The 12,797-nt window shown below is 36.2% G+C and overlaps 1 protein-coding gene across 1 annotated transcript; it reads right to left on the reverse strand.

The window, feature by feature from the left end:
• Positions 1–372: 372 nt before the first annotated feature.
• hoxc6b (homeobox C6b) lies at positions 373–1,415 on the reverse strand. The gene is made up of 2 exons (XM_016450196.1): positions 1,028–1,415; positions 373–671 (listed from the first exon to the last, which is right to left on the reverse strand). The coding sequence occupies exons 1-2, from the start codon at positions 1,413–1,415 to the stop codon at positions 373–375; spliced, it is 687 nt and encodes a 228-aa protein (XP_016305682.1).
• Positions 1,416–12,797: the final 11,382 nt, after the last annotated feature.

A 12,797-nucleotide genomic window follows, 5' to 3' on the forward strand; every position in this document is an offset into this window, starting at 1 on the left:
ATTATTGTAGCGCAATATTTGAAATTTCCCGTTACTTATTTGGTCAAATACAGCCTCTTATATGCACTTCTCAGTATCCAAGATATCCGAATTAATAAAATGCGTTTAGAATATCCAAAGAGCAAATCAAAATACACTGAAGAAAAAGATGTTGTAGCTGTCTGGTTTTAACATATGTAAGAATGTAATTTCTGGAAATAAACATGTTTCCACAATTTTGGGAAAAGGAGAAGCACGCATCACATCTAATTGAAAAATAACAGTTTTTGGTGTTAATAAACTGTGCAAATTATGAAAGTTCGATAGGTAGCCTAGTTGTCATGTAGTAGAACATTATTTCAGATAGAATGCTGACACAAGGTGTTAAGGCCGTCAGTTATGCTCTTTTTTTCTTCCTGTTTCCCCTTCTTCTTTGTCCGTGTCCTGGCCAGCTCCTACAGAGCCACTGTCATTGAGGGTGGATGTGAGATTGCTCTCCTTCTTCCACTTCATGCGGCGGTTCTGAAACCAAATTTTAATCTGGCGTTCCGACAAACACAACGCATTGGCAATCTCTATTCTTCTGCGTCTTGTCAAATAACGATTGTAATGGAATTCCTTCTCTAGTTCTAAAGTTTGGTATCGTGAATAGATTTGGCGACCTCGCCGTCTGTCAGACCCATAGCCAACTCCTGTTAGGAAAGAGATGGTTTGGTTAAAGTCAGGAAAAAGGCTCCAAAGATACTGTTCAGTTTAGGTTGACTAATACAATTTTAAATACAGATGACATAATCCCACATTATATTCATCATGCTAAACTTCTCGGAGAATGATATTCTACGTTTATGCATTCTCTATTGAATGGTTTTATTTGGCAAAGCGTTTGTTACAGCCAAATGGTTTTTCTCTATCCACAAAGCGCTTTTAGAGCTGGTCAACAATGCATTTCGTCAGTGCTTTATAGGGTGATAAAACGTGGGGTTCCCAGTCGTAAAAACAAAGTCCACCCCTTACTAAAGTCATCTTTTTTTGTTGTTTCTATACTCACCACTGTGCGAGTTCATCCGCTGCATCCACGGATATATTTGAATACTTCCTTTTGGTTCCTGAGTCTTGCCTTGGTCTGAAGCGTAATCCTGGGTCAATGAACCCTGTGTTTGCCCAAGGCTTTGTCTGCAACTTGGAAGCACATCCTTGTCCTGGTAGAACACATTTGATCCATACTCGTACGGTCCTCGGCTGGACCCGAACATAACGTTTTCTTGTGTTGAATAGAATGGATTGGAGTATATCCGGTTTGGGGCCACGGCAGCGCCATATGGTGAGAAGTGTCGCACCGGGTCATAGCTTGTCGAGCTGAGTGTAACATTGGGCAGAACCTCTTGACCGCTGTTTAAATGGCACGAGAGCGACGGGTTCGTAAAATAGGAATTCATACCTTCTTTCCTCAAAACACACACACATAGGCTATACACACCTTTTCTCTCACTCCTTCTCTTGATCTCTCTAAGCACGCTTTTTTTTCTCACGTATACTTATTCGTGTATTTAATTACAAGTATTGTATAAATAGGCCTAGTTTTTAATTTATGTCAGGACAACCGGCAGATAATATGTACGCAGCCTAATGATTCCAAATCCTCGTTAAAAGATGGGCGAGATGACAATGTCAGTTGACCACTTACTTATCTTCCAATAAAAACACAGGAAGCATCAATAAAATTGCGCAAATAAGACTGTATTTTCTGTGCCCTGTTACAGCAACGTGCAGAACATAACGCATGCACACCCCCTTATATTGAGATATTAGATTATTGATTCTCTCTCTCTCTCTCTCTCTCTGTATATACATATATACACAGACATATATATATATAGGCTATATATATATATATCGCTCGACTTAGTTGTACAAATAAGTACAAATCACTGGTAGACAATTTATCTTTTTTCTGTCTTTTTTGGCTCGTCAGAGTAATGTCCTGTAATACAGAATTATGTCCACAAGCCCCAACCCCTATAACATAAACGAGATTAAGGTTTAGTAATAAAATTACGTAATTAGTGAATAGCCCTAGCTTGGTTAGGTTAAAGAATCGATTCGCCTAACAACGGCGTCGTCTAATTACGTAAGGAGTGCAAGCTTTGGTTGTTATTCATTTTATTTGGTTTGTATTTAAATATAACATGTGAAATAATGAAGGTAATAATAATGAACAGAGATAAAATAGCCTCTTCACACGCTATATGTTTGATATTGTTTTGGACCATATGGTGTGAATTTTGGCCTACAACTACTGTTGAGAAAGTGTTTTTAAAAGTCTCAAAACATTTTTTTTTTTTTTGTGGCTGGGGGATCCGTTGGGCAAATTTATAAACACCGTTGATTTGTACTTATTTGTACAACTAAGTAACCCTCAAATTGCTTTACTTTATATATAGAGAGTAAAAGTCGAGCGATATATATATAGCCTATATATATGTCTGTGTATATATATGTATACACACTGTATATTCCATTTCAGGACTGTATTTCACAGCCATACCAAGTAATAGGATGGATTATTAAGTCGATTAAACTTATATGAACAAACCAACGTTCTTATCGTTTTCTGAAGCCGTCTTGTATTTTGCCACTCGGCTAAATAACCTGTGTACATGGAAAATAAACGCGTTTCATTGATTAAACTTTATATAAAATTTGTATTTTTTATATTAGCCAGTTTACTGACAACCAGTTTTTCTCTGACAACTGTAAATGCACCAAAATGGTAAATCGGATAAATCAATTAATTAATCCACTAGGCTATATCAGGTGAAAACAAATAATTTTCGACTTGTAGGTTCGCTTAAATTAATGCTTCTTTCAACTTTGCTTAGAGGGATGCTTAAAAGAGGGGTTGGTTTATGGTTTTACTGCAAAGAAATTACTTAATTACCTATGCGAACTGAAAGTCGTAAAAGCAGACAAATGACAGTTTCTGTTGGACTGGCTTTAGCAGCTGCAGGCCTATGTAATCTTACACATATCACAAAATTGTTCTTTTTTTGTTAGAAGCACTTGGAAGTCTTGAATAAGTCCTTGGAAGTCTTGTCCGAAGGGAAAGTCCTGTTTTTATACTGTAAAATTACAAAAAAAATAAAAATCTCGTTGAAAAAAAAAAACATGCTACGTTCAGCTACTTTGATGACGCATTACAAAAGGCACAGAATATCTTGCATTTTAAGTTGTTTATTTGTTTCAGCCTGCAGCCATTCTGCCGTTTCCACATTGCAGCCATTCCAGTCGAATAGGTCGTCGCGCTTGAATCTGGGGCAAGTTCAAGCTCAAACCGGTGTGCACCGTTTTGCTAGTTTAAAAAACATTTTGCACCGTTTTGTCGGGGCTGAACGCAGCCCCCGTGTTTCTTTTTCCAGAATGATTCTAATGACATGTTACATTAATGTCCATGTGAATTTCATAAAAGCCGTTGTTGAATGTTTATTGCAACATTTTCTCTTTAAGCTATAATCAAAGCCGTCTTCGATGATTTCGAGTGACCGTTGCTTTTTGCAAAGGGTTTAATTTTGTTTAGCCTATGTGTGATCAAAACAGAATGTTGTTTTATACGACAACATGTAAAACAAACAGCAATATTTCACAAAATTTGCCACTGGCTCTCAAAGTGTAAAGTACATTGGAATGAATGAAATAAAGACATGTGGAGTGCATTTGTGCAGGGAAGTGTTTTATTGCAGTTCTTTTCTGTGGCCTGTGAGAGTCTGGCCTTCACAACAATCCACTGTCGGCAAATGCCAGATAACTGTCCTTATTAACACAGATTGCTTCGAATACACTATAAAGAACATTAATTCCAGAAATCTTTGGTAAAAAGTACGTAAATTGTATATAATAACACACACACACACAAATATATATATATATATAAAACATTGACAAATGAGAAAAACAAACAAACATATAATTTGCATAACATGACACAAATGAGGTAAAAACAACAACAACAATAATAATAGGCTAAGAAAAAGAAGAATGGTTGATTATTATAGTGGTCTATACATTTCCATTATTTTTAAAAGGACAGGAAAATAAATGTTACATTATGCTTAAAATTACAGAATTACTAATAGCCTACGTGATCTTATTAAAATTGATTTATAATAACCAAATATTAGTTATCATGCAAATTAAACTATTTCTTTAATCCAGAACACTGAATTTTTTTTACCAATGACATTTCAAATAGTGCAGCTTCCATACTTCCTTCAGGACAGGTGACCCTTTGACATTATTTCAGGCGCCTGCGCATTTATATATTGTTTTCGTTCAACATTTGTACAGGTGTTGTCGTTCACAGATGTTACTAACTACAGATTACAGCAATCAATATATTTCAAATTTAAAATGTAGTATTTTATCAAATTAATCACTTTGCATACAAAGGATAAATTCTGATGTGGAAATGCGTGGATTTTTAGGCATTTATTTATATGCAAGATTTCTGCATTTCCAAGCATGGCTGCTATACAAATATTGGAATTTGACGCCAAGAATATCGCATAATTCTGATCAATATGAGGTTTTTAAAACGTATGGTAACATTTTGGCCATATAATGTAGTTTGGTTTTTCCAATTTTATTTGCAGGATATGAACATTTCAGCTTTATAGAATGGCCTGATTTGTTTCGCTCCATTTGAACGCTGCGGCATACCATATAGAGTACGTAAGGATATGAATATAAGCCTCGTAAATGAATGAAGAGAAACACTGAAGACGGAGCATACATTAATGAACACTAGATGGCAGTGCTGCCCTCCATAATGTCTGCAAAGAGAAGTCTTTTTAATTTAGGGCATACTTCTCATTCTAAAGTATTTTGGTATAGCCGGCTGAACTTTGATTTTGTATAAACTACTTGTAGCTATGATTCAAATATGCCTTTTCTCCATGTCTAACTAATGCAGTGAAAATGTGGTAATTTCTCTTACAAGTGTGTTTGCGAGTTTATTAAGTAGGCTACACACTGACTGATAATCCAAACGTAAACAAATGAGAAGTGCGGAAGAAAAAACTTACCCACGCTAAACACGCTTTCCTTGTGACGCACTATGACAGTTCCGGCTGCAAGGCTTCTAATGAGAGGGTGGGGATGATCGCAAGCATTTCATAATTAACAAGGGTTTTTTTTTTTTTTTAATTAAGTAATCCACAAATTTGTGAGCGTCCATTCCCGTGCCCTTTAGTGAAAAGACAACGCACTCGACTAGTGTTGTCTGCTTTCAAAACTTTGAAGACCAAATGCAGTGAGCGCTGTAATGAAAGGAACTGATAGGTAGAAACGACTGTCAGGTGTATTTTAACGTTGTTGCAGTTGCTAAAAACGGAACGTTCCGCGTTCAGCCTGATGGTAAACGCATATGAACGGGGTAGAACAACTATATAAAGTTCATGGACACGAAAAGGACACCATGTGACTTAGCTCAGCCAATCCACTCCTTGGCTTAGTCGTACAATTTTATTACATAGCTGTAAATTTTCCACCAAACAAGCAAGAATGTTGCGCCTTTCTGTGTTGGACTTGCTAATCGACTTTTTCTTCGCATATGGATGCGATTAAATTATCATACTGTAAGACTTGGATTCTTTAACACCTGATATTATTTAGGCTACACATTAATTTATATGATATGTGATTCAGAGAAGAGTTCAAATATAGCCTAGTAGCCTAAATCACTTTCACCAAATGTAGCCTTACAAAATGACAGTAGGCCTACATTATGCAATTATTCACTAGTTTTAAATTCGACTCTGGTAGGCTATAGTGTGGCATACATTTTAAATATTACCAGTTTCTTGTAACAAAATAAAAGTACAGACACTGTTACATCTTCCAAAAGATTCAACCAAATTTTAAGCTTTTTGTTTCGTTTGTTTACGAATACGCCCTTTGTTGTTTGTTATACAATACTGGAATCAAATAGTAGGCCTAGTAGTAGTAGTAGGCCTAGTAATAACATGAAATAAACTAAATGAATTAAATAAATAAATAGGCCTACCGTTATTGTAAACATATATTTTTTTTATGGAAGTAGGCCTAGGCTATACTTACATGGCGTCTTATGTTAAACCTATTTAAATAACCATTTTATAGTCGTTTTAGCGTTTATGGTCTTGCGTTGTCATGTTGACAAAGTTGTAAAATTAACTTTACACAGAAAAGATTAGTAGCGATTTTCCCCCATGCTAATAAAGTTAAATAGCCTAACCGATTGGGGAATAATTCGCATTTCCCTAATAACTGATACTTTTACAAAATGTATATAGCCTAATATAATTCGAAAGTAATTCGTCAAAATTGCTTGCTTATGTCCAATTACAAGAGTATAATTACATATGCCCATTAGGCGATGGTTCCTTCTCTGAAGACAAGATTTAACTTATTCATATTTTGTTACATCACTGAAATATAACAACTGTTAACAAGTAATATTACTTATTAGCATGCTAAATGCTAAGTCAGCTCCTTAAGCAAAGCAGAATGTCACCATAAGCAAAAGCTAAGCTATGATATGAAAGTAGAATTTTCTCTTAAGTTAAAACTAAAAACCTTTTGTTAATATAACAACTGTTAACACGTAATATTACTTATTAGCATGCTAAATGCTAAGTCAGCTCCTTAAGTAAAGCAGAATGTCACCATAAGCAAAAGCTAAGCTATGATATGAAAGTAGAATTTTCTCTTAAGTTAAAACTAAAAACCTTTTGTTAGTTAATATTTAGTTGCTAAAAATATTTCTTAATTCTTAAAAATTATTTTCAAAATATGCATCGTGTTTTCAGGTATGAACTAACAACAACAACAACAATAATAATAATAATAAAACCGCTTTTTTTTTTCCAGACTGAATGAAACAAGTTTAAACCAGAAATCATGATTTTCAATTAGAACGATATTAAATACTTTAAATATCAACCCAATTGAACACAAGTAGTTTTTCATTAGGCAAATGCCAGAACAAAATGTATATATTTAAATATCTATATTTAAATATTATAGTTAACATTAAAGCTGCATTAGTTACAACAAAGCTATTTCAATAAGTATTTTCAGTCGTCGGAAAGGTTTGTGTTTTTGGTGTTTTCGTCACACCAGTGTTGGCTCTGGTATTGTTGTTGAAGCAGAAAAGAAGCATACAGATTTATGCTCAGTAATGTGGACATTTTTGGAGAGTAGGCCTATACATAGAGTATGAAAACTCACTGTGTGTGTGAATTCTTGTTGATGAATGTGAACACACATCAATGTTCAATCATGTAAGTCATGTAACAATAAAAGACCATCAAAACATAAAGCCATTTATATGTGGGCTAATAATGATGAAAATAATAAAATAATAAAAATACTTATGTGTGTAATAATATAATAAATATAATATAATAAAAATATACAAATTTCATAGGGGTGCCGCCATGCCGGAAAATTGGCCACAGAAGTAGAAGTGACGCAACAACAGTGTTTCTTTGAAAATGTAACAAGGTTTATTAGGCAATATTATAATAACATCACTGAACAGACTCATTATAGAAAATAAGCTAGCTTCTTACAGCTTGCTGGTTATAGCAGCAAGCAACACAGATACAGTAAAATAAGCTCCAAGATAAACAAGCTAAATGTGTGCAATTAAATTAAATAGAACAGCATGCCCATAATTTGTCAAGGGACCTCAAATCACGAAATTTGCCCTGGTTGGAACTTGAAAACATTACCGCGGGAGGGGTGCTGAGGGTGCTGCAGCACCCCCTGGAGTGTAGCCCACGAAAAAATGGGGGTGCTGGGGGTGCGGTGTTAAAAATAAATGAATGAACAATATGTAATACAAAATGTCCAACAGCTTTATGAGAATTCTCGGCCCGAATCCGACTGGATACCGTGACTTTTCTCTCTCTCTGTTCCCAATTACACAGCTATTAAAATAGTTCAGTTTTGGTTTTTAATGGCAAAGTGGTCATATTTCTTTTTGTGTTTTTTGTTTGTTTTTTATTTTATTATATATTTTTTTGTTTGTTTGTTTTTGGGCTGATATGCCAAAATTGTGTTTGCATTCAGTAGCCTACACAGGCAGCATTTTTGTGCCATGTTTAAAACACATTTTCTGCATATGGGCCCGGGCTGACTTGCTACGCCACTGAATACGACTGATGTACCCGCGTTGTAACACAAATAAATGTAAGGTTTTTGGATTTTCCCCCTACTTTAAATGCATGCTTATGGCTCATTATTATTAATCGAAAAAAACAACAACAAAAGAAAAACATTAAACTTTGAACTTTTATTAACAAAATAAATAAGGATATGTTTTACTTGCGTTTAACACAAATAAATAGCCTATGGATTTCCCCTCAGGCTACCTTAAAACGTTCGTAGTTTGTGGTTTATTATCTAATTAATTAAAACACATCAGCCATAAAATAGTACAATGGCAAATTCGCATATATTAAACATCTCAGCCCCCCCAGCTCAAAATACGTTCCCGCAGCTATGTTTGAAAACACCAAATTGTTGAACTATGTTGGTAATCCCTTCTTTACAATGCTCACACCTCAGATACTCTAACATCAGGCCAGGACACGTTTTGGATGACCCCTTTATCTGACACAGCCATTTCAGGTCTCTCATAAATTGAATCAAGCTTGATTAATAATACATGCAAAAAGTGAAGTGTTGTACTGTGCCTTGGTTTGGAAGAACTCGGCTACATGTTAACCAGTAAAGTTATCATTTAAAAATATAAACTAAAACCTACATATTAAGTTCTCATTGCTTGATATGTCGTAATCAGGCCCATTACCAAGCAGAGTAAAGATATGGGCATGGGTATCACAGTAAGAATAATACAGAAATAAAGCGACCTGAGCGACCTAGGGCGCCACCACAATGGTCAGAAATGGCCCTGCAAATAATATAAAATGTGTACATCATGGTACACACAGTAGAATTCAGTATAGGCTAAATAAACCACTGCTATATACAACAGTCAGAATACAAATAATTTTATATTGACCATGACAGTGTGTGTCTGGACACTTTATGTCTGTAATCTCATTCATAATCTCACTTAACCTGTAGATTAACTGTGTATTAGCTATTGATTTGAACGTAGTTTGTAATGAACCATGGTTTTGACATGGGAGGGTAGTGATGTGTAGTGTTCATTTATGTGTTCATTTTAAATAGTCTCAAAGAATTAGGGATGTATTAATGACGACTTGGTTATCAGACAAATGTATATTTTAGCTTCTGTCTGCTATGGGATTTATTGTTTTCTGTTAATTTACATTATAAATATGAATTTGGATAGAAATATAGAAATATAGAAGATAGAAATCCTCCACATCAACACAGCCCTATATTTTCTACTCAGTAAACTCACACATCTTGAAACCAGGGCGGTACTGGGGTTAAAATTTGGCCTTGGACAAATCCAGCCCAGCCGGCCCACGAGTTCACTAAAGGCATAACAACAAATAATTATAGATATTATTGAATGTAGGCCTTACAGTTAATTGACCTAATATTGCATTTTTGTCACATAGAAATGCACTTGACAGTGAAGCACTGATTTTGAGTTAGGAAATAGATAAATAATAATAAACTAATAATAAACTATAGAATTAAAAAAGTGTAAACAAATGCATCAATTATGAAAACAACCTCTATGAAAGTGATTTAATATATTTATTCAATAGGCTATAACAATATACCAACATTTAATATAAGTAATAACAGCAACATTTTATGTAGAACACAAAATTGTAGGCTATAACAAAACTCTGAGTCAATTGACCTATCGGTAAGCCCCTCCCCACGAACGCAGATGAGCCAATAGCAGTCGAGTATCAGTTGCACGGGAAGCGGAACTCGGACACCTGTAGGTTTCAGCGCCATAGAGAAACATCGGAAGATCCGAAGCTTGCATCGTTTTATGGGGGTTATGCTTCAAAAATGGAAAAACGATGTGTGTCACGAATCTGGTCCATGGTCTTCCGCCTGCTCGCCACCAGAGGTCGCCTTCTGATTACATTGACTCTCACACCACACAAACTGTTGCACGTCACCCTGGACTACATTTCCCATGCTCCATTGCACTGATTGGACTCACCTGCAGCCAATCACACACACACTATATAACAACCACTCAAATCCTTCTCTAATCGCTGAGTATTGTCTGCGTTTATCACTCTCCTAGGGTAGCACTTTACAGAGCCAGTATCCTGTCTGAGTTTAGTCTAGTTCCTAGTTCTAGTCCTGTTTTGTAACGTCTCGTTTTGTCTGATTGTCTGTTCCTGATAACCTGCCTGTCTTGGATTTCTCTCTCGTCTTGTTGTTTGGATTCTGTTCGCACCTCGCCTGGATTAATATCTGTCTGTGGATTACTCGCCTGCCTCATCCTTTGGATTATGTTCGCCGTTGATCGACCTACACCTGTTTATTGGATCACTCTTCTGTCTTGCCCTCTAAATACCTGTTTGCCATTGTCCGACCCTTGCCTGTTTTGACTATGTTTAAGAATAAAGCTTTGCAGATGGATCCGCACGTCTCTCGTTTCATTCGCCCCGTTACACATCTATTGATGGCTGTCACGCCATTGTTGTTTTAGTTAAATCAAACTAAAACTATTAAACATCACTTTCTTTATTGAAATTAAGCTGAAATAAAGTTAAAACTAAATTAAATAAAAGATCACTTTATTAAAATTAAATAAAATTAAATTAAAAATTAGAAATGCTGATTTGGTAACTTAATGAAATAAAATTTGTTTAAGTAGCCTACAATAAATACTAAAACTAAAACAAAAATAAAAAAACCTGATAAAAAATACAAAAGTACATAACAAATGCTAAATCTAAACTGAAATTAAAAAGTAAACTGAAAAAATTAATAAAATAAAAATAAAAGATAATTCATAATACATAAATAAAAATAAAAGATAATTCAACATTTTGATATTGGTCTTCCGCCTGCTCGCCACCAGAGTTCGCCTTATGATAACATTGACTCTCACACCACACAACTGTTGCATGTCACCCTGGACTACATTTCCCATGCTCCATTGCACTGATTGGACTCACCTGCAGCCAATCACACACACACTATATAACAACCACTCAAATCCTTCTCTAATCGCTGAGTATTGTCTGCGTTTATCACTCTCCTAGGGTAGCACTTTACAGAGCCAGTATCCTGTCTGAGTTTAGTCTAGTTCCTAGTTCTAGTCCTGTTTTGTAACGTCTCGTTTTGTCTGATTGTCTGTTCCTGATAACCTGCCTGTCTTGGATTTCTCTCTCGTCTTGTTGTTTGGATTCTGTTCGCACCTCGCCTGGATTAATATCTGTCTGTGGATTACTCGCCTGCCTCATCCTTTGGATTATGTTCACCGGTGATCGACCTACGCCTGTTTATTGGATCACTCTTCTGTCTTGCCCTCTAAATACCTGTTTGCCTTTGTCCGACCCTTGCCTGTTTTGACTGTTGTTTAAGAATAAATCTTTGCAGATGGATCCGCACGTCTCTCGTCTCGTTCACCCCGTTACAGAGTGCCTGGGGTACTTGTAACAGTGATTCCAGGTATCCTGAGAAGATAGGCAATGGCATTTATTTTATTCTATTTCCTAAACCCAAACAAAAAGGAGCAAAATGTCCCAAAGCATTCACACCCAATCCCAATGAAGACAAAAATGTTCGTTTTCTGGTTGTCATACTCTCATTAAGTTACAATTTTCATCTGCTCAAGCAGAACGTTAATGTCATATTGTGCTTTAGCAAGGTATCTCTGGCTAAAACTAGCTAACAAGTTAGTGAGTCCATACAGTAGCGTACCGCACACCTTAGAGCAAAAAACCTTCTTCACATTTCAGTCGATACGATTGTAATTCTGTGGCAAGAAAAAGTGCAGAACCAAATAAATATTACAATTCTAAAGTTGTAATACACCCAGTGTTCAATTAGTGTTCAATTAATTGAAGTGTTTTTATGCAAAAAATAAAACTGTCATTATAGTGATGGTTGTTAGTTTTGCCATTATAATATACAAAGGCACATCGGCTGGCAAACCATTGGGCAGCACATACTTAGGAGTCTATTTAAAGGGAATGAATGCGATGGGGAGTTTGGTCAAACTATGGCAGCGAAGACAGCGAACAGTTGTCCTAAATCAAAGACGGCTGCGTCCGCGGAGCCAGTTAGTGTATGTGCACTATTTCATAATAGTGTCAGAATAGCTACCATGTCAAAAGATACAATTGTACAAAAATGTCGCCTGCCACGGGAGCAAATTCAGCAGCTTTTACATCTTGTTGGTCCAACTTTGTCGAGACAAACTCGACGGAGCTACCCCTTAAAGCCCCGGCTCTCCGTTTTTATGCTGTGGGGAGTTTTCTGGAGGTGGTTGGGGATGGATATGGGCTGAGTAAGACCTCGGTGTGGCAGTGCGTTCACTCAGTCACAAACATCCTGCTCCCTCACGCCACCGATTATGATGCTTTCGCCAGGCACGAAGTGATGGAGGCACATCAAGGCTTCCATGCCATTGCGGGTGTCCCGTGAGTAATTGGTCTTGTGGACTGGACACTTATCCGCATCGCCAACCCATCAGCTCTCGACCAGGCCTTCATAATATATATGAACATGATAATATAAATGACCCTTTCAAAAGCAAGAGAAGCCAAACAGCCAGTTAATGTAGCTGGTTAAGGCAGAATACTTTTGGCCGTGAGGTTCGCACACTTGCAAAATGATACACACACACACACACACAC

The sequence above is a fragment of the Sinocyclocheilus anshuiensis genome, unplaced genomic scaffold, assembly GCF_001515605.1.
Source record: "Sinocyclocheilus anshuiensis isolate Anshui unplaced genomic scaffold, SAMN03320099.WGS_v1.1 scaffold2725, whole genome shotgun sequence".
Classification (NCBI taxonomy): Eukaryota; Metazoa; Chordata; class Actinopteri; order Cypriniformes; family Cyprinidae; genus Sinocyclocheilus; species Sinocyclocheilus anshuiensis.